General features: G+C 39.2%; 1 protein-coding gene across 4 annotated transcripts in view; it reads right to left on the reverse strand.

The window, feature by feature from the left end:
• Positions 1–216: 216 nt before the first annotated feature.
• mib1 (MIB E3 ubiquitin protein ligase 1) overlaps positions 217–21305 on the reverse strand; it is a 62886-nt gene continuing 41797 nt past the window's right edge. The window contains exons 13-22 of one of the 4 annotated variants that reach the window (XM_087811089.1): positions 14164–14296; positions 9029–9115; positions 8658–8816; positions 7406–7587; positions 6478–6712; positions 6344–6422; positions 5188–5274; positions 2936–3007; positions 973–1073; positions 217–908 (exon numbers count right to left, since the gene is read on the reverse strand). In XM_087811089.1, coding sequence (XP_087667215.1) covers positions 768–908; positions 973–1073; positions 2936–3007; positions 5188–5274; positions 6344–6422; positions 6478–6712; positions 7406–7587; positions 8658–8816; positions 9029–9115; positions 14164–14296 — 1276 coding nt within the window. In that variant the 3' untranslated portion in view covers positions 217–767. Of the gene's footprint in view, positions 909–972; positions 1074–2935; positions 3011–5106; positions 5275–6343; positions 6423–6477; positions 6713–7405; positions 7588–8657; positions 8817–9028; positions 9116–14163; positions 14297–21305 lie in introns of all 4 variants that reach the window. The other 3 variants (XM_087811088.1, XM_087811087.1, XM_087811086.1) reach the window with 3 other exon arrangements.

Here is a 21305-nt window from a genome sequence, read left to right on the forward strand (position 1 = left end):
ATAAATTAATTAATCAAATATGAAATTTAAACAATATAAATTAATCTAATGTCAAAATTAGATTTATTCAAATTTAACCATTAAATACACAACTTATAGAATGAAATGATAAAAATAAAGAGATGCTTGAAAACAGCAACATTCCAACAACATTCTGACGACACTGATGACATCATCAACACGCGACACACGGGCGTCATGACGACGAGAAGCAAACGCGGCTCCATTGACAACTTTATTCATCAGCTCTTCTTAAAACCACGAGCAGCGACACAGAGTCTCCGCGACGTCGTCCACATTCATGCCGACGGAAAGAAGGACGACTGGAAAGAAAGTAGAAAAGAGTCTCACGGAGATGTCGGTGGAGAAAGCGAGCGCCTGCCTTCGTGTGTTAAGGCAGAGAATGTTGAGTCGAGGCTACATGTCGGGAGTGAGACACATTCCTTCGCCGTCAAACACGTGAACACGAGCGTCTCACGCCACCTAGCGTTAGCACGTTAGCATCCGCTGAACGACGGTTAGCTCGACAGGAAGTGGATCTGGACGCGACGCGAGCGCTCGAGTCTTGCATACTGGTGTGAGGAGAACGAACAGTTGCATAAACACGACCGTCAAACGTCCGATAAACACTTCCAGGAAGTTGAAAAAGAAAAAAGTCTTTGCAGGAACAGAAGCGTCGGAGACGTGAGATGGAGAAGCTGGGGCGCCCTCTCCTGGCAGGCTGGAGCACAGCAGCTGGTGTGTAGCGTGGCGTGAGGGGGCGGAGCCTAGTACAGCAGGATCCGGCGCTCGATGGCCTTGCGGCAGATCGGACACTCGCTCATGCGGTCGCCGCACAGCTGGCAGGTGCCGTGTCCACACATGAAGATCATGTTCTTCAGCCGGTCCAGACACACGGGACACATGGTCTGCAACACAAGACGTGTCACTCAGGTGTGTTGCTCAGGTGCGTCGCTCAGGTGCGTCGCTCACCTGCTCCTTGATGTCCTGCAGCTGCTGCTGAAGCTTCTGCACGTCTGCGTTGACGTTGGTGTTATCTTTGTCTCGCTGCAGACCCGGGATGTTCCCGCTCGCTGTGATGAAGAGGAAGATGATGAAGAAGATCCACACAATTAAAACACCATAAACCAGGGTCTCAAACTCAGGGGTCAATTTAGTATATTAGCATTAGCTGATTTTAGTATATTAGCATTAGCTAACTTAAGTATATTAGCATTAGCTAACTTTAGTATATTTGCATTGGCTAACTTTAGTATATTTGCATTGGCTAACTTTAGTATATTTGCATTAGCTAACTTTAGTATATTTGCATTAGCTAACTTAAGTAGATTAGCATTAGCTTATTTAAGTATATTAGCATTAGCTAACTTTAGTATATCAGCATTAGCTAACTTAAGTATATTTGCATTGGCTAACTTTAGTATATTAGCATTAGCTAACTTAAGTATATTAGCATTAGCTAACTTTAGTATATTAGCATTAGCTAACTTAAGTATATTAGCATTAGCTAACTTTAGTATATTTGCATTGGCTAACTTTAGTATATTTGCATTGGCTAACTTTAGTATATTTGCATTGGCTAACTTTAGTATATTTGCATTAGCTAACTTTAGTATATTTGCATTAGCTAACTTTAGTATATTTGCATTGGCTAACTTAAGTATATTTGCATTAGCTAATTTAAGTAGATTAGCATTAGATTATTTAAGTAGATTAGCATTAGATTATTTAAGTATATTAGCATTAGCTAACTTTAGTATATCAGCATTAGCTAACTTAAGTATATCAGCATTAGCTAACTTTAGTATATCAGCATTAGCTAACTTTAGTATATCAGCATTAGCTAATTTAAGTATATTAGCATTAGCTAACTTTAGTTTATAAACATTAGCTAACTTTAGTAAGTTAGCATTAGCTAACTTAAGTATATCAGCATTAGCTAACTTTAGTTTATAAACATTAGCTAACTTTAGTATGTTAGCATTAGCTAACTTAAGTATATTAGTATCAGCTAACTTAAGTATATTATCAGCTAACTTTAGTATATCCGCATTAGCTAACTTAAGTATATCAGCATTAGCTAACTTAAATATATCAGCATTAGCTAACTTTAGTATATTAGCATTAGCTAACTTAAGTATATGAGCATTAGCTAACTTAAGTATATGAGCATTAGCTAACTTAAGTATATTAGCATTAGCTAACTTAAGTATATTAGCATTCGCTAACTTAAGTATACACGTGTCAAGTGAGAGGTTTAATAAAATATTTGTACACTTAAATAATCACAATTCTTTTTAAACATTTAAATTAACATTTTTTTATTTCCCCCTCATTGTTCATTTTTTTAAGAATTATTTTTGCAATAACACGTGTGGCCTCTAGATGGCAGCAGTCACTACGTCCTCCACAGTTAAACATTGAAATCCTGTGCAATCTCGGCAATGACTGAGGACGAGAGGATACAGTGAGTCCAGCAGCTTTTAAAGCTGATGTTTGTTACTACACTATCACTGTATATCACTGTGTATTGTTGTATTGTGATACTACACACACCCAAGTGAGACTACACAATAATATGTGTGTCTGTTACACACAACTCAAACACTCTACATACACACTAATGGAATAGTTTGTGTCCTACAGTGTTTTGTGAGTTCATCACTGAAACATGTGTGTTCATGAAACTTCTGTTGTGATCATTAACTAATGAAAAGTGTGTTTGTGTCCATCATGGAGTCGTCACGACAACAACAGTTCTGGTTCAGATCTCAACAGGTGTGACTCCTGCAGGTGAAGAAGAACCTTGACCTCTAGAGAAGATGTTACCGACGTCAGTGTCGTCAACACCTGGTCACGTCTAACTCAAGCCAACAGCGCCCCCCGCGGGCGCCTGGAGCAGCTGCAGCGCGACACAGAGGAACGAGAGACTCACACCAACTCAGGGCCAGGTTGTTGGGCTGAAGAACATCTTGAGATCCTCCAGGGATGGAGTTGTTAGTGCTTCCTGCTGAGGACGGTCACATGGTTATAACACCAGCAGAGTCAACAACAGAGGCTCAGGTGAGGCTCAGGTGAGGAGAGAAGGAAGCAGGAAATGAGAAACTTGTTGACTTTAAACACCTGTTTCATCCTTGAACATATTCAATAACATGTTTAACTTTAGCAGTGAATGTACACAATAAATATATCATCTTAGACTCCATGAGATTCTGTCTCCAGTATTAACATTGTTTTGTTTACAGTTTCATCAGAATATTGAAGGAATTTGACATTTTAAATGTTGAAACTTTGAATTAAATCAATCGTTTATTTATAGATTTAATTTGTTTTTCTAAATAATTGATGAAAGAAATTTATTTTCTAAATGATACATTTATTTTTCTTACACATAGAGTTTGATATTGTAAGTTAAATAATTAAAACATATATTGTATAAATGATAAAAAAGTCCAGTAAAAAATGTCCGCTTCATTGTAACTTTTGCAGACGATGACGTGAGTTTTCAAGTGAAATGTTAAAATTCAACATTCTGATGAAACTAAAATACTTCTATACATAAACTTCTTTAATAAAACTGTTTAAAACATATTTATTAAAGATCAAACTAGTGATAAATGTCTGCTTCTTAAAGCATTAAGTCATAAAATAATAACATTTCACAGCAAAACTCTCTGTTGAATCATCGTCTAAATTAATGCTGCACGATATATGGAAAAAATATCGATATTGTGATATTGTCACGTTTGATACGCATCGAAAATATGTGACCATTTATCATTTTTTATTGTTTAAATAAAACATTTCTTAAATGCTCACTTCGATCAATCAGTGTCACGTTCTGTAAAGTTGTCAATTTGTACTTCTATGTCTCGTTGTTGTTTACGTCTCCGTCCGTCTGTGAACTGTGTTAGGCTCGGTTGCTATGGCGACACGTCTTGACTCAGTATATCCAGTGAAGTAATACTAAGTTATGATCTAGTCAAACACTAGTGATCCAGTGAAGTAATACTAACTTATGATCTAGTCAAACACTGGTGATCCAGTGAAGTAATACTAACTTATGATCTAGTCAAACACTAGTGATCCAGTGAAGTAATACTAACTTATGATCTAGTCAAACACTAGTGATCCAGTGAAGTAATACTAACTTATGATCTAGTCAAACACTAGTGATCCAGTGAAGTAATACTAACTTATGATCTAGTCAAACACTAGTGATCCAGTGAAGTAATACTAACTTATGATCTAGTCAAACACTAGTGATCCAGTGAAGTAATACTAACTTATGATCTAGTCAAACACTAGTGATCCAGTGAAGTAATACTAACTTATGATCTAGTCAAACACTAGTGATCCAGTGAAGTAATACTAACTTATGATCTAGTCAAACACTAGTGATCCAGTGAAGTAATACTAACTTATGATCTAGTCAAACACTAGTGATCCAGTGAAGTAATACTAACTTATGATCTAGTCAAACACTAGTGATCCAGTCACTCGTCTCTTTCAACCTCCTTTGTTAAAGCAACATATTGTAAGAACTTTTCATCTCGTCTCAGTTGTTTTCTTATAAGATCGTGAACTTCCAAACAAACCTGTCCGTCTTCACCGTATGCTAACAAGCTAAGTTGTTAGCGTCATTTATAAAGTGTTACGTGTGCGTCTTATAAAGTGCGGGAAATATCGCATCGTCTTCCTTCTATAAACCCCTGGACCTTCACTACAGTACTCACTCCTGCTCGCGGCTACATTTTTAGGTGAAAGCAAAAAGACAAGTCAAGACACTGATATCGAATATCGCACATATTTCCAATATCGTGCAGCTCTAGTCTAAGTTAATATAATATAATAATATTATAAAGTGTTTGATTAACTGTCATAAAGTAACGGAAGACTTTAAACAATAACAAAATACATCACTAACGTCATCTTTTATCTTAAGGAAATTAAACAAAGCAAAAACGTGAATACAATGAGTTCAAACAAACAATAAACACTAAAGAAAAACAATGAACTAAAACACATGTAAGGTGATCAATTCAATAAAGAAAGGAAAGAAAAGAAGAGAAAAGAATTAAAAGGATGTGTGGTAGATTCACTCACTAATGTCATCATCATCATCATTTTCATCATCATCATCATCATCATCATCAGCGGCATCATCATCATCATCATCCTCCATACCTTTCCCTCCGCAGCAGAGGACAAAGGGAGTGCGACGTTCGACCACAGCCCGACACTGTACGCACTTCTTCATGAGGTTGGCACAGTCTGAGGGAAGAAGACGAGATAAGATGAGATAAGATAGTATAAGATAAAATGAGAGAAGATGAGATAAGATAGTATAAGATGAGATAAGATGAGAGAAGATGAGAGAAAATAAGATAAGACGAGATAAGATAGTATAAGATGAGATGAGATAAGATAAGATGAGAGAAGAGAAGATGAGAGAAGATGAGAGAAGATGAATTAAGATGAGAGAAGAGAAGATGAGATGAGAGAAGATGAGAGAAGAGAAGATGAGAGAAGATGAATTAAGATGAGAGAAGAGAAGATGAGATAAGATAAGAGAAGATGAGAGAAAATAAGATAAGACGAGATAAGATAGTATAAGATGAGATGAGATAAGATGAGAGAAGAGAAGATGAGAGAAGATGAGAGAAGATGAATTAAGATGAGAGAAGAGAAGATGAGATGAGAGAAGATGAGAGAAGAGAAGATGAGAGAAGATGAATTAAGATGAGAGAAGAGAAGATGAGATAAGATGAGAGAAGATGAGAGAAGATGAGAGAAGAGAAGATGAGAGAAGATGAATTAAGATGAGAGAAGAGAAGATGAGATAAGATGAGAGAAGATGACAAAAGATGAGAGAAGAGAAGATTAGATAAGATGAGATGAGATGAGAGAAGATTAGATAAGATGAGATAAGATAAGAGAAGATGATATGAGATGAGATGAGAGAAGATGAGATGAGAGAAGAGATGAGATAATATGAGAGAAGAGAAGATGAGAGAAGATGAGAGAAGAGGAGATGAGATATTATGAGAGAAGATAAGATGAGATAAGATAAGATAAAAATGAGAGAAGAGAAGATGAGAGAAGAAAAGAGAAGAGAAGATGACATGAGATAAGATTATATGAGAGAAGATGAGATAAGATGTGATAAGATGAGATAAGATGTGATAAGATGTGATAAGATGAGAGAAGATGAGAGAAGATGAGATAAGATGTGATAAGATGAGATAAGAGAAGAGAAGATGAGATAAGATGAGAGAAGAGAAGATGAGATAAGATGTGATAAGATGAGGTCAGTCTCGCTGACGAACAGGAAGTAACTCACTCTCACAAGCGCACATGTGACCACAGGGCTGGAACAGCACAGACGCCTTTTTGTCGGAGCAGACGACGCACTCCTCGATCTGTGGACGACACCTGTCAGTCACACTGCTGTGGTTCTGGACCGTGAGGCGGTACCTTAGTCCTGGACTGGACCTGGTCCTTGCAGATGAGACACTTCTTGACCCGCGGGGAGCACAGCGAGCAGGTGGCGATGTGTCCACACGGGCCGAAGAGAGTGTCTCGCTTCATGTCCGAACACACCATACACTCGTCCAGAGACTCCATGTTGCTGTTCAGAGACGGACTTCGTGTTCCCACCTGACCACTGCACAGAACCGAGCGCATCAACTCAGGTGAGCCACTGACGCTACTGTGTCAACAGAGAGTTGCGTTAGTGTCGACACTTCAGTGAGGAGAACAACACAATACATGCACAAAGGAATAACATGTTGAAATTAAAGTGAAACTTGAAGAACCTTCTGATAAGTTAATAAACAACATATTGTATTAAACCTCAGTTCAAACCACGTTGATACGATCTTTCATTTTATTTGGGTCACAGACGTTTGGGTCACGTTCAGAAAGACAGGTTTAGACCGGAGGTCGTTTCTGTTAAATGATAAATGTCTGAAGTGCAAGTCGTTTTGAAAAATGTGGTATTTTCTTTATTTAATATAAACCTAAACTAGTGCAACTAAACTCTATATTTACATACAACCATCTTGACTCTCCTGCTGATTCACTTTTTTTTACTTTTGATTGGTTCTGGTCTCATCTAAAGATTGTGACATAAACTAAACACACATTAACTCAATTATAACAGACACATAATAATATTTGCACCTAAAAAATAGCAATATAACTACATTAAAAACGGTTTTTAAAATCAAAGTCACAATAATAAATTCAGACAGATTTTTAAAATCTGTTCATATTTGAATGCAAAGTAGAAATTCTCCCACCACTAGGTGGCGCTTGGCCTGAGAGAACACGTCGAGCACTACCTTAGAAGTGAACGAGATACAAACAAAAGTGAAGTCAATGAAGTTCTCGTCAACTTTACCTGCTCTTCTCCTTGTGACACTTGGCCAGAGCTTTGCAGAGACTGGGGTCCGGACACAGGTCCAGCGGAGACTGACCCTTCTTGTTGCGGACCGACAGGTCGGCGCCGTTGGCGGCGAGGAAGCAGGCGATGGACGCGGCGCTCTTCTTCTCGGCGCCTTGTGTGCTCAGACCCATGATCAGCTGAGGAGAGACGCTCGTGTGACTCCAGATAACATGGACTGATGTGTGACTCGCCTGGTTTAACAGTAGATAGTCGTCACAGGACTGACCCGATCTAAAGACTCTCTCTTGGTCAGCGGTGAAGGGATTACAAAATAATAATAATAATAATAATAACAATAATAACAACAACAATAACAATAATAACAACAATAATAATAATAACAATAATTATAATAACAATAATAATTATAATAACAATAATAATTATAATTATTATAACTATAATAATAATGATACAAATAACAATAACAATAATAACAATAATAATAATAATAAAGTTTGCTACTGTGCGAGTCAAGATTGTTAAAAATAAAACCAAATGTCACAAAAATACGACCAAAAAAAGGAACGTTTTCTCGTGTTAATTTAATTATTATTCTCAGGATCTACTAAATTTGGTTTAAAATTGGTTACAAAAAAAGAAAGTCATTTTATATCATCAAATGGTTTTAACTCAAAATGTCTACATTTCAATGAGGAAGTTTCTTATCACCCGTTCAGGGTTTTTATTTTTACACTTTTAAAGTTGAATAAAGATATTTTATTATCTCATTTTAACATGCAGGGCCTGGAGAGAAGTTACATGTTAATTATATGTATTATTGTGTTGATTAAACAATAATAAATTACTGTAGTATTACAAGAGAAATATCCTGATGAATCACAATATTAATTATTCTTCTTAAACTGCTTTTACTCTCCAGTTTCTCTCAAAGATCAAAAATTCTACGTTTTATTTCAGGCCTGAAGATAAGTTACATATTAATTATATTTATTATTATATTGATTAAACTACACAATGACTGTAGGATTACAAGAGAAATATCCTGATGAATCACAATATTAATTATTCTTCTTAAACTGCTTCACTCGCCAGTTTCTCTCAAAGATCTAAAAAACTACAGTTGAACTGAGATTATTTTAAACCCTTTTTTCCATCATGTTTGAGTGTAAAGGCTCGTCTATCTGCGCCTCCTCGTTGCGCCTCCTCGTCGCGCCTCCTCGTCGCTCATCATCCGAACAAGTACCGTGTTCTTGCTGGGCTCCCACGGCTCCACCTTGCTGACGTCCTGCATGTCCTGCAGCTGCCGCAGCTGTGAGAGCGTGTGATGACGCAGGGCCTCGTGCAGCGGCGTGTCTCCGTCCTTGTCCTGCACGTCCAGCTTGGCCTCGGCTCGCACCAGCAGCTACGACGACATGGAGACAAACTCAATACAAACAGCCATCATTTCACGCCGCATTAAAGACGTCTCTCGCTCGACAGTGAGTTATAATCGCGGCTGCGCTCCTCGTTCTGACCGCTAGAGGGAGGCACAGCAGAACCGAGCCACGTGGGGGTCTCCACCCGCAGGACGAGCTGGAACATCATAAACGATGAAGTGATGAAGAGAACACTCACCCGGACTATCTGGGTGTGTTGGCGCTCCACGGCCAGGTGCAGCGCCGTCTGCTGGTTGACATTCTGGATGTCTAAGCTGGCGTTACCCTGGAAGATGAGATTAAATGATGGTTATCATCGTTAACGAGCTCCTTTAATTGTGTTAAGAGTGAAAGTATCATGACGTTCTATTCTATGTTAGTCTTTGTGTTATTTTTCTTTAATCTATGTTCTTTATCTTAAGAATTAGATTGTATCATCTTGTTTTTCTCTTTGTTCTTGTTCTTATTTTATTTTTATTTTTATGAATAATTGCTGTATTGCTGTGTCTCATTGGAAAAAAAAACAATTTCCATCAATAAAGTTCTACCTATTAATTGTTTTCACACACAGATGTAAATATGACGCACACACCAGGATAATATGTGTTCAAAAACAAATCCTCCTGATAACGACACTGGTTCAATGAAGATCCAGATGAACCAGGCTGGAGCAGCTCAATGACAGGATGTTCTTCAACATCCGAGGCAGTAAAGCATCATCTAGGGGGCGATAAATCCTCTCCTGCAGTCTCTCTGCACACACTGTTGTTGACACACGTCTAAAGATGAGGAGCTTCGTCGCTGTGAGACTCAAAAGAGAGTCGTTGAGAACCTGAGACCAGGAGCTTCACAGAGGAACCTGATGTTCTGGTCAGAGAAGCTGCAGCAGCCCCTGAATAACCCACTTCCTGCTCAGGTGACTTTCTGCAGCGTCTGCAGGGAGTTAACAACTGCAATCTCCACGCAGGAAAATAGAGAGTGAAGCCATGATTGCGGGAGGAGGAGGCTATAAGGCCCAGCAGCAGTAAAGATACCCCTGGAGGCGCCGTTAACCGTATGGATTCAATAAAAGAAAAGCAGTTATTGCAGCTTCAACTGTAGTACAGCTCGCAGGCTGCAGGAGAGCAAGAGTCAATGAAGAATGAAAGAACGCAGCAGCGACTGCAGCAGAGAAGGTTCTTGAGATACTAGTGTGTGAGGAGTGTGTTACGATATATAGTGATATATAGTGTAGTGACATGTACATATGTGTAGTAATGTCCAGTACTTGGGTCTGGTGTTGTGATAGTGTAGTAACAAGTATATATGTGTAGTATTGTCCAGTACTTGACTCTGGTGTTGTGATAGTGTAGTAACATGTACATATGTGTAGTATTGTCCAGTACTTGGGTCTGGTGTTGTGATAGTGTAGTAACAAGTATATATGTGTAGTATTGTCCAGTACTTGACTCTGGTGTTGTGATAGTGTAGTAACAAGTATATATGTGTAGTATTGTCCAGTACTTGACACTGGTGTTGTGATAGTGTAGTAACAAGTATATATGTGTAGTATTGTCCAGTACTTGACTCTGGTGTTGTGATAGTGTAGTAACAAGTATATATGTGTAGTATTGTCCAGTACTTGGGTCTGGTGTTGTGATAGTGTAGTAACAAGTATATATGTGTAGTATTGTCCAGTACTTGACTCTGGTGTTGTGATAGTGTAGTAACATGTACATATGTGTAGTATTGTCCAGTACTTGACTCTGGTGTTGTGATAGTGTAGTAACAAGTATATATGTGTAGTATTGTCCAGTACTTGACTCTGGTGTTGTGATAGTGTAGTAACATGTACATATGTGTAGTATTGTCCAGTACTTGACTCTGGTGTTGTGATAGTAACAAGTATCTACTGTATATGTGTAGTATTGTCCAGTACTTGACTCTGGTGTTGTGATAGTGTAGTAACAAGTATATATGTGTAGTATTGTCCAGTACTTGACTCTGGTGTTGTGATAGTGTAGTAACAAGTATATATGTATAGTATTGTCCAGTACTTGACTCTGGTGTTGTGATAGTGTAGTAACATGTACATATGTGTAGTATTGTCCAGTACTTGACTCTGGTGTTGTGATAGTGTAGTAACAAGTATATATGTGTAGTATTGTCCAGTACTTGACTCTGGTGTTGTGATAGTGTAGTAACATGTACATATGTGTAGTATTGTCCAGTACTTGACTCTGGTGTTGTGATAGTAACAAGTATCTACTGTATATGTGTAGTATTGTCCAGTACTTGACTCTGGTGTTGTGATAGAGTAGTAACAAGTATATATGTGTAGTATTGTCCAGTACTTGACTCTAGTGTTGTGATAGTGTAGTAACAAGTATATATGTGTAGTATTGTCCAGTACTTGACTCTGGTGTTGTGATAGTGTAGTAACAAGTATATATGTGTAGTATTGTCCAGTACTTGACTCTGGTGTTGTGATAGTGTAGTAACAAGTTTATATGTGTAGTATTGTCCAGTACTTGACTCTAGTGTTGTGATAGTGTAGTAACAAGTATATATGTGTAGTATTGTCCAGTACTTGACTCTAGTGTTGTGATAGTGTAGTAACAAGTATATATGTGTAGTATTGTCCAGTACTTGACTCTAGTGTTGTGATAGTGTAGTAACAAGTATATAAGTGTAGTATTGTCCAGTACTTGACTCTAGTGTTGTGATAGTGTAGTAACAAGTATATATGTGTAGTATTGTCCAGTACTTGACTCTAGTGTTGTGATAGTGTAGTAACAAGTATATATGTGTAGTATTGTCCAGTACTTGACTCTAGTGTTGTGATAGTGTAGTAACAAGTATATATGTGTAGTATTGTCCAGTACTTGACTCTAGTGTTGTGATAGTGTAGTAACAAGTATATATGTGTAGTATTGTCCAGTACTTGACTCTAGTGTTGTGATAGTGTAGTAACAAGTATATATGTGTAGTATTGTCCAGTACTTGACTCTAGTGTTGTGATAGTGTAGTAACAAGTATATATGTGTAGTATTGTCCAGTACTTGACTCTAGTGTTGTGATAGTGTAGTAACAAGTATATAAGTGTAGTATTGTCCAGTACTTGACTCTAGTGTTGTGATAGTGTAGTAACAAGTATATATGTGTAGTATTGTCCAGTACTTGACTCTAGTGTTGTGATAGTGTAGTAACAAGTATATATGTGTAGTATTGTCCAGTACTTGACTCTAGTGTTGTGATAGTGTAGTAACAAGTATATATGTGTAGTATTGTCCAGTACTTGACTCTAGTGTTGTGATAGTGTAGTAACAAGTATATATGTGTAGTATTGTCCAGTACTTGACTCTAGTGTTGTGATAGTGTAGTAACAAGTATATATGTGTAGTATTGTCCAGTACTTGACTCTAGTGTTGTGATAGTGTAGTAACAAGTATATATGTGTAGTATTGTCCAGTACTTGACTCTGGTGTTGTGATAGTGTAGTAACAAGTATATATGTGTAGTATTGTCCAGTACTTGACTCTAGTGTTGTGATAGTGTAGTAACAAGTATATATGTGTAGTATTGTCCAGTACTTGACTCTAGTGTTGTGATAGTGTAGTAACAAGTATATATGTGTAGTATTGTCCAGTACTTGACTCTAGTGTTGTGATAGTGTAGTAACAAGTATATATGTGTAGTATTGTCCAGTACTTGACTCTAGTGTTGTGATAGTGTAGTAACAAGTATATATGTGTAGTATTGTCCAGTACTTGACTCTAGTGTTGTGATAGTGTAGTAACAAGTATATATGTGTAGTATTGTCCAGTACTTGACTCTGGTGTTGTGATAGTGTAGTAACAAGTATATATGTGTAGTATTGTCCAGTACTTGACTCTAGTGTTGTGATAGTGTAGTAACAAGTATATATGTGTAGTATTGTCCAGTACTTGACTCTAGTGTTGTGATAGTGTAGTAACAAGTATATATGTGTAGTATTGTCCAGTACTTGACTCTAGTGTTGTGATAGTGTAGTAACAAGTATATATGTGTAGTATTGTCCAGTACTTGACTCTAGTGTTGTGATAGTGTAGTAACAAGTATATATGTGTAGTATTGTCCAGTACTTGACTCTAGTGTTGTGATAGTGTAGTAACAAGTATATATGTGTAGTATTGTCCAGTACTTGACTCTAGTGTTGTGATAGTGTAGTAACAAGTATATATGTGTAGTATTGTCCAGTACTTGACTCTAGTGTTGTGATAGTGTAGTAACAAGTATATATGTGTAGTATTGTCCAGTACTTGACTCTAGTGTTGTGATAGTGTAGTAACAAGTATATATGTGTAGTATTGTCCAGTACTTGACTCTGGTGTTGTGATAGTGTAGTAACAAGTATATATGTGTAGTATTGTCCAGTACTTGACTCTAGTGTTGTGATAGTGTAGTAACAAGTATATATGTGTAGTATTGTCCAGTACTTGACTCTAGTGTTGTGATAGTGTAGTAACAAGTATATATGTGTAGTATTGTCCAGTACTTGACTCTAGTGTTGTGATAGTGTAGTAACAAGTATATATGTGTAGTATTGTCCAGTACTTGACTCTAGTGTTGTGATAGTGTAGTAACAAGTATATATGTGTAGTATTGTCCAGTACTTGACTCTAGTGTTGTGATAGTGTAGTAACAAGTATATATGTGTAGTATTGTCCAGTACTTGACTCTAGTGTTGTGATAGTGTAGTAACAAGTATATATGTGTAGTATTGTCCAGTACTTGACTCTAGTGTTGTGATAGTGTAGTAACAAGTATATATGTGTAGTATTGTCCAGTACTTGACTCTAGTGTTGTGATAGTGTAGTAACAAGTATATATGTGTAGTATTGTCCAGTACTTGACTCTAGTGTTGTGATAGTGTAGTAACAAGTATATATGTGTAGTATTGTCCAGTACTTGACTCTAGTGTTGTGATAGTGTAGTAACAAGTATATATGTGTAGTATTGTCCAGTACTTGACTCTAGTGTTGTGATAGTGTAGTAACAAGTATATATGTGTAGTATTGTCCAGTACTTGACTCTAGTGTTGTGATAGTGTAGTAACAAGTATATATGTGTAGTATTGTCCAGTACTTGACTCTAGTGTTGTGATAGTGTAGTAACAAGTATATATGTGTAGTATTGTCCAGTACTTGACTCTAGTGTTGTGATAGTGTAGTAACAAGTATATATGTGTAGTATTGTCCAGTACTTGACTCTAGTGTTGTGATAGTGTAGTAACAAGTATATATGTGTAGTATTGTCCAGTACTTGACTCTAGTGTTGTGATAGTAACAAGTACTGAGGAACATGTAAACTCACCTGATGCACCAGCAGCTCTGCCACCTCCACATGGTTGTTGAGCGCCGCCAGGTGCAGAGCCGTGTATCCGTCGTCCTTCTTCTCGTCCACGATCCAGGGCCGCGGCAGTTTGGCCAGCAGGACTCTCATGGCGCTGCAGGACACAACCAGGCTTAAAACGCTTCACTTTGGACATGAAGACAGAACATGGAGGCTCTAATGCGAGAGACAAAATGAATTAATCTGTCGCACAGACGTCATCAGAGCCAGACACAAGCTGCTGCCAGAGAACGTGACGCTTCTGATGAATTACATGCTGCTCTTCTGCTTTGGACCAGATCCCACTTCCATGCACGGACCAGAATATTAAACCAAGCAGAAGAGAAGGAGCCACGACACCCCAGCATCGTTTAACAATTGAACAATATTGTCAACACTTCACACATGACTGTGTTACATGCAGGAGTTCAACCAACAACTGCAGACCAGGAACTGAATGTTTCTCAAGGAACAAGTGGTTTATGTTGCACCATAAAAGATGAAGGTCTTAAGACCACTTTCACGACGGGTCGTGAACAGCAAGCACTATTTGAAGACCACAGTTAAAGCGACACGTCAGATATTTTTGGCTCCCTCTGTTGGTTGAACGGTGTAGTTGCACCGTCATCAAGTCACAAGTGTGTTTTACCAGAAGAGTTTTTTATCGTGTTGAGCACAACAATAAGTAAGTCATTTGTATTTATATAGCTCTGTTCCAGACCAGATATATTTAAATACTACGTATTTAAATATATCAAGCTGCTCATATTCATGTCGAGTTTTCAAGTTCAAATACATATTGTCAAACTAAACAAATTGAATAATTAAATGGTTAATTCTTGCAGATTACGTTACATCGTCACCTCCACAAAAAAAAACGTGTACAACCGTCAGCATCGATCAGATATTGGGGGTCGATCAATGACTATTGAAGGTCAATGTAGTCGCGGCAGAGACGATGAAAACTACAGTGGAAATGTTACATAGTACAGCTTTAACGTGGCTCGTTTGAAAGAAGCTCTCCCGACTGTACTTCTGTATCGCAGTAGTACACGCTCGTCTGTACACCTTGTACTTTCAACCTCGCTCGGCATGTTCGTCACCGCCGACGATGACCTTGAATAACCTCTGCACAGACAAGCCATGATTTCCCTGAGAATCCGCTCGTGAGGGAGTCAGACTTCGGGGTGGGGGGTGCAGCTCCTGCCGGGGCGACGAGGAGCCTCATCAGCACCAGCCCGGCTGGAAAAAGAGCCGAGGAAGCAGGGGCGGGGGGGCAGCACCGGGCCCCTCTGAGCAAACACAGATCTGTGGCTGCTGTAGTGCTGCAGTGATGAAGAGGCGCTCTCTCTCCACTGCACACCTGCATCGCTCGCAGACACACTCCACGCCACATGCAGCGGCGGCGAACGTGAGGCGAACGTGAGGCGGCCGCGCCCTCCGCCTCATCCCACATGCATTATGTGTCGCCTTTTGTTACCCAGACCCGCGTTTGCTGCCGTCCTCAAGGATCTCCACTCTGGAGTCATTTAATCCGTGGCGCTCGAGCCCAGCAGGGGCCGAGATTAAGACGAGTTACTGGAGGAAAGACCTCGTCACGTCAGCGCCTGAAGCCACCAAACCAGATCCTGCTGATCCAAGATCGCTTTCATAGAGCGAAGGTGCAAGTGTGAGGTTCAGGAGTCGCTGCTACCTTCAGCTGTATCTACAACAATAGATGGTGCGTTCAAGGAGAGAAGATGCATCTACAACAATAGATGGTGCGTTCAAAGAGAGAAGATGCATCTACAACAGCAGCTAAGATGGTGCGTTCAAGCAGAGAAGATGCATCTACAACAGCAGCTAAGATGGTGCGTTCAAGGAGAGAAGATGCATCTAAAACAGCAGCTAAGATGGTGCGTTCAAGGAGAGAAGATGCATCTACAACAGCAGCTTAGATGGTGCGTTCAAGGAGAGAAGATGCATCTACAACAGCAGCTAAGATGGTGCGTTCAAGGAGAGAAGATGCATCTACAACAATAGATGGTGCGTTCAAGGCGAGAAGATGCATCTACAGCAATAGATGGTGCGTTCAAAGAGAGAAGATGCATCTACAACAATAGATGGTGCGTTCAAAGAGAGAAGATGCATCTACAACAATAGATGGTGCGTTCAAAGAGAGAAGATGCATCTACAACAGCAGCTAAGATGGTGCGTTCAAGCAGAGAAGATGCATCTACAACAGCAGCTAAGATGGTGCGTTCAAGGAGAGAAGATGCATCTACAACAGCAGCTTAGATGGTGCGTTCAAGCAGAGAAGATGCATCTACAACAGCAGCTAAGATGGTGCGTTCAAGGAGAGAAGATGCATCTACAACAGCAGCTTAGATGGTGCGTTCAAGGAGAGAAGATGCATCTACAACAGCAGCTAAGATGGTGCGTTCAAGGAGAGAAGATGCATCTACAACAGCAGCTAAGATGGTGCGTTCAAGGAGAGAAGATGCATCTACAACAGCAGCTTAGATGGTGCGTTCAAGGAGAGAAGATGCATCTACAACAGCAGCTCAGATGGTGCGTTCAAGGAGAGAAGATGCATCTACAACAGCAGCTAAGATGGTGCGTTCAAGGAGAGAAGATGCATCTACAACAATAGATGGTGCGTTCAAGGAGAGAAGATGCATCTACAACAATAGATGGTGCGTTCAAGGAGTGAAGATGCATCTACAACAGCAGCTTAGATGGTGCGTTCAAGGAGAGAAGATGCATCTACAACAGCAGCTAAGATGGTGCGTTCAAGGAGAGAAGATGCATCTACAACAGCAGCTAAGATGGTGCTTTCAAGGAGAGAAGATGCATCTACAACAGCAGCTAAGATGGTGCGTTCAAGGAGAGAAGATGCATCTACAACAATGGATGGTGCGTTCAAGGAGAGAAGATGCATCTACAACAATAGATGGTGCGTTCAAGGAGAGAAGATGCATCTACAACAGCAGCTTGGATGGTGCGTTCAAGGAGAGAAGATGCATCTACAACAGCAGCTTAGATGGTGCGTTCAAGGAGAGAAGATGCATCTACAACAGCAGCTTAGATGGTGCGTTCAAGGAGAGAAGATGCATCTACAACAGCAGCTTAGATGGTGCGTTCAAGGAGAGAAGATGCATCTACAACAGCAGCTAAGATGGTGCGTTCAAGGAGAGAAGATGCATCTACAACAGCAGCTAAGATGGTGCGTTCAAGGAGAGAAGATGCATCAGGCTGGTGGACGGACTGGATTGACAGCTCTCTACCATGCTGGGCAGAATGGGCGGGCATTAATATTAATGCCCCATGCTGGCACTGCTGCATTGCAGTTAACTTTGCTGTAAAGGCAGAAAAAAAAAAAAAGCGTCCAGGATCAAGATTTTATTACAAAGGTTGTGGCGTTAACTCCTCGTACACGTGTGAGAAATAAATAAATAAAACTTTCATCCTCCTGCAGCCACGTCTTGGCGGCACAAGTTAAAATTAATTAGATGGAAGTGAATTTAATCTTCTGCTTGTATGATTTAATGTCTTTCATTCAACTGGACTGATCATCGTCAAACTGGAAATTGCATGACCTTTTTTTTCACAAAACATCTTCTCGTAAATCTGAATGTTCGTCTCCACTGCACACCGTGACATTGAGGTGAAAGTACAAGGGTCGTAGTTCAAAGTCTCTTTTGTATGCACACGTTACTGCATATTTAAATATATATTTAGTATGAAGCTGCAGGCACATCAAGGCTGTCTTTCTTCACACTGTTACCAACATATAACAGCAGATTACAAAATAAAATACAAGTGAACAATTACTCAATACTACAGTTTAGTTTATTTTAGAAAGTAACACCAACCACTGCACGGACGACGTATATTCTGATGCAATACACTGGTGAAGCCTCAGCTTCGAGACTTCAGACCCGACACGAGGTGAAGGTGAAATGTTCTGGAGCAGGTCCGGCTCCATTATTCAGAACCGTTGACGCTCAACGACCTGGACGACTACACAAGTCTAACACGGCTGCAGCAGAAGTGAAGGAATGAACACGTTATGGCGGAGAGAAGGAAGACGTTTCACCTCCGAGGCTGAACAGCTCTTAAGAAGAGCATGTGGGGAGGAACTGGTTAAAGACCGGGGAAGACATGATGGAACTGGGTCAGTCTGAGGGATCTCATGCGCTCCCTCCAAGGTAAAACTGCTCTGGGATCCGTTGTCTTGGGCGCCGATTTGTCATTGAGCGAAAAAGGCTCACAGACACCGTGAGCTCTAAATCTGAGTTTGTCATTGTGGCGCGAACATAGGGGTCGACGAGGACCTTCTGGTGGCCTCGCGAGCTGACAACCATCTGTGTGGTCGCTGCACGGTATTCAACGTGACGTGTGGAGGACGAGTGCAGGACTCAACCCAACACCAGCTCTGACATAAATCATCAACGCAACATATGGATGACCTGAGGAGGCGACGTGGACGGAATACCTTGGATTCTTCTAAAAGTTCTGATCCGAACGGACACGACACCAGACACATGAAGGGTTTGAGAAAACACCAAATGTTCCTAAAACGCCTCCAAGAAAATATCGATACACTTGGATATCGCAAAAAATGTCTTTCGCAATACTTTCACCATATTTAACCGCACTGAATCAATTTAAAAAAAAGAAAGTTTTCCAGCGATGACTGTGCACGAGAGGATACAGTGAGTGCAGAAGCTTTTAAAGCTGATGTTTGGACATATTTTGGTTTGAAAACAAATGAAAGCAGTTACAACTGAGGATGAGAGGATACAGTGAGTCCAGCAGCTTTTAAAGCTGATGTTTGGTTTTTTTTTGTTTTGAAAACAAATGAAAGCAGTTACGACTTCGTCAACACCAGAGTAAAGTACTCGACAATACTACAGTATCATACATTAGTATGAATACATAGTATCATTAAACTGCATTTTTATATGTGATATGTATTGCAAACATACAATACTGTTTTCATAGAGATTGCCTTAAAAATAATGGAACTCACATTTACAAAACAGTAAAACTTAATTCGCTCTGATTTGTCACAAAAGAAAACTTGTATTGTAGGAGGAGGAAATATTTGCAAATATTCCATTGATTTCTTCAAGAACATCAGCAGCAATGAAAGGACGTATACAATCAAACTGGAGCGAAACTCTTAAAACGCAACAGTACGACTGAAACCTTAAGGATTAGTTTATAAATCACATAAACTCTGATAGTTTTACCAAAATCTACAAGGTTTGAAGCAGCTTTGCAACATTTCCACGTCCATCAATAAACTGCTTCCACAGCATATTCTCTGATGCTGCGTCGTTATTAGAGCTCTCCTTCCAGATGAGACGACTGGAGGCGATACATGAGGTGTCAGGCTCATCGTCGAGTCAATCAATATCTCCAGCTCCTTTGAAATAGGGAACTCGGTTCCCAACAAATCATTCACAAACGCTTCACACACCACCTCTGGAGGGAACATCAGGTTCTCATGTGTGGCCTAGACTTGAGAAAGTGTTGGAGATGCTGGACATTCATGGTTCAACCTTTATTATTATCATAGTTCATTTAGTTCTATGTCATTTTGTGTGTTTATTATTATCATAGTTCATTTAGTTCTATGTCATTTTGTGTGTTTATTATTATCATAGTTCATATAGTTTCATGTCATTTTGTGTGTATCAGCTCATTGGGTCCTGCCCTGGACTACAGTATAAATACTAGGAGTAAGTAAGTAAGTAAGTAATATTTATTTATATAGCGCTTTTCGAGACCAGGGTCACAAAGCGCTTAAACAATCAAAACAATACTCAAAAAAGTACATACTTTAAAGATCAAGATAATACTGAGAACAACACAGGAGTTCCAGAAAATTCAAGGAAAAGCCTGAAAAAATAGAAACGTCTTAAGATGTTTCTTAAAGGAGTCAGTAGATCATCAAGAGCAAAGAGAGAGAAGATCGTTCCAAAGCTTAGGAGCAACAGCCTGAAAAGATTTCTCTCCTCTGGTCCTGAACCGTGTGCGTGGAACCATAAGTAGATTCTGATCCACAGACCTCAGAGCCCGAGCTGGGGTGTAAGGCTGGATCAGATCGCCAAGAATGAGTTCATACGATATGTATCATGACACAGGGGCAACGATGGGATATATTGTGATATGGGTTGTGATAGTGTAGTAACAAGTATATATGTGTAGTATTGTCCAGTACTTGACTCTGGTGTTTGGATAGTGTAGTAACAAGTATATATGTGTAGTATTGTCCAGTACTTGACTCTGGTGTTGTGATAGTGTAGTAACAAGTATATACAGTATGTGTAGTATTGTCCAGTACTTGAATCTGGTGTTTTGATAGTGTAGTAACAAGTATATACAGTATGTGTAGTATTGTCCAGTACTTGAATCTGGTGTTTTGATAGTGTAGTAACAAGTATATACAGTATGTGTAGTATTGTCCAGTACTTGACTCTGGTGTTGTGATAGTGTAGTAACAAGTATATATGTGTAGTATTGTCCAGTACTTGAATCTGGTGTTTTGATAGTGTAGTAACAAGTATATACAGTATGTGTAGTATTGTCCAGTACTTGAATCTGGTGTTTTGATAGTGTAGTAACAAGTATATACAGTATGTGTAGTATTGTCCAGTACTTGACTCTGGTGTTGTGATAGTGTAGTAACAAGTATATATGTGTAGTATTGTCCAGTACTTGACTCTGGTGTTTGGATAGTGTAGTAACAAGTATATATGTGTAGTATTGTCCAGTACTTGAATCTGGTGTTTTGATAGTGTAGTAACAAGTATATACAGTATGTGTAGTATTGTCCAGTACTTGAATCTGGTGTTTTGATAGTGTAGTAACAAGTATATACTGTATGTGTAGTATTGTCCAGTACTTGACTCTGGTGTTGTGATAGTGTAGTAACAAGTATATATGTGTAGTATTGTCCAGTACTTGACTCTGGTGTTGTGATAGTGTAGTAACAAATATATATGTGTAGTATTGTCCAGTACTTGACTCTGGTGTTGTGATAGTGTAGTAACAAGTAAATGTGTGTAGTATTGTCCAGTACTTGACTCTGGTGTTGTGATAGTGTAGTAACAAGTATATATGTGTAGTATTGT

Source organism: Callionymus lyra, chromosome 16 (genome assembly GCF_982586985.1).
Source record: "Callionymus lyra chromosome 16, fCalLyr1.hap1.1, whole genome shotgun sequence".
Classification (NCBI taxonomy): Eukaryota; Metazoa; Chordata; class Actinopteri; order Syngnathiformes; family Callionymidae; genus Callionymus; species Callionymus lyra.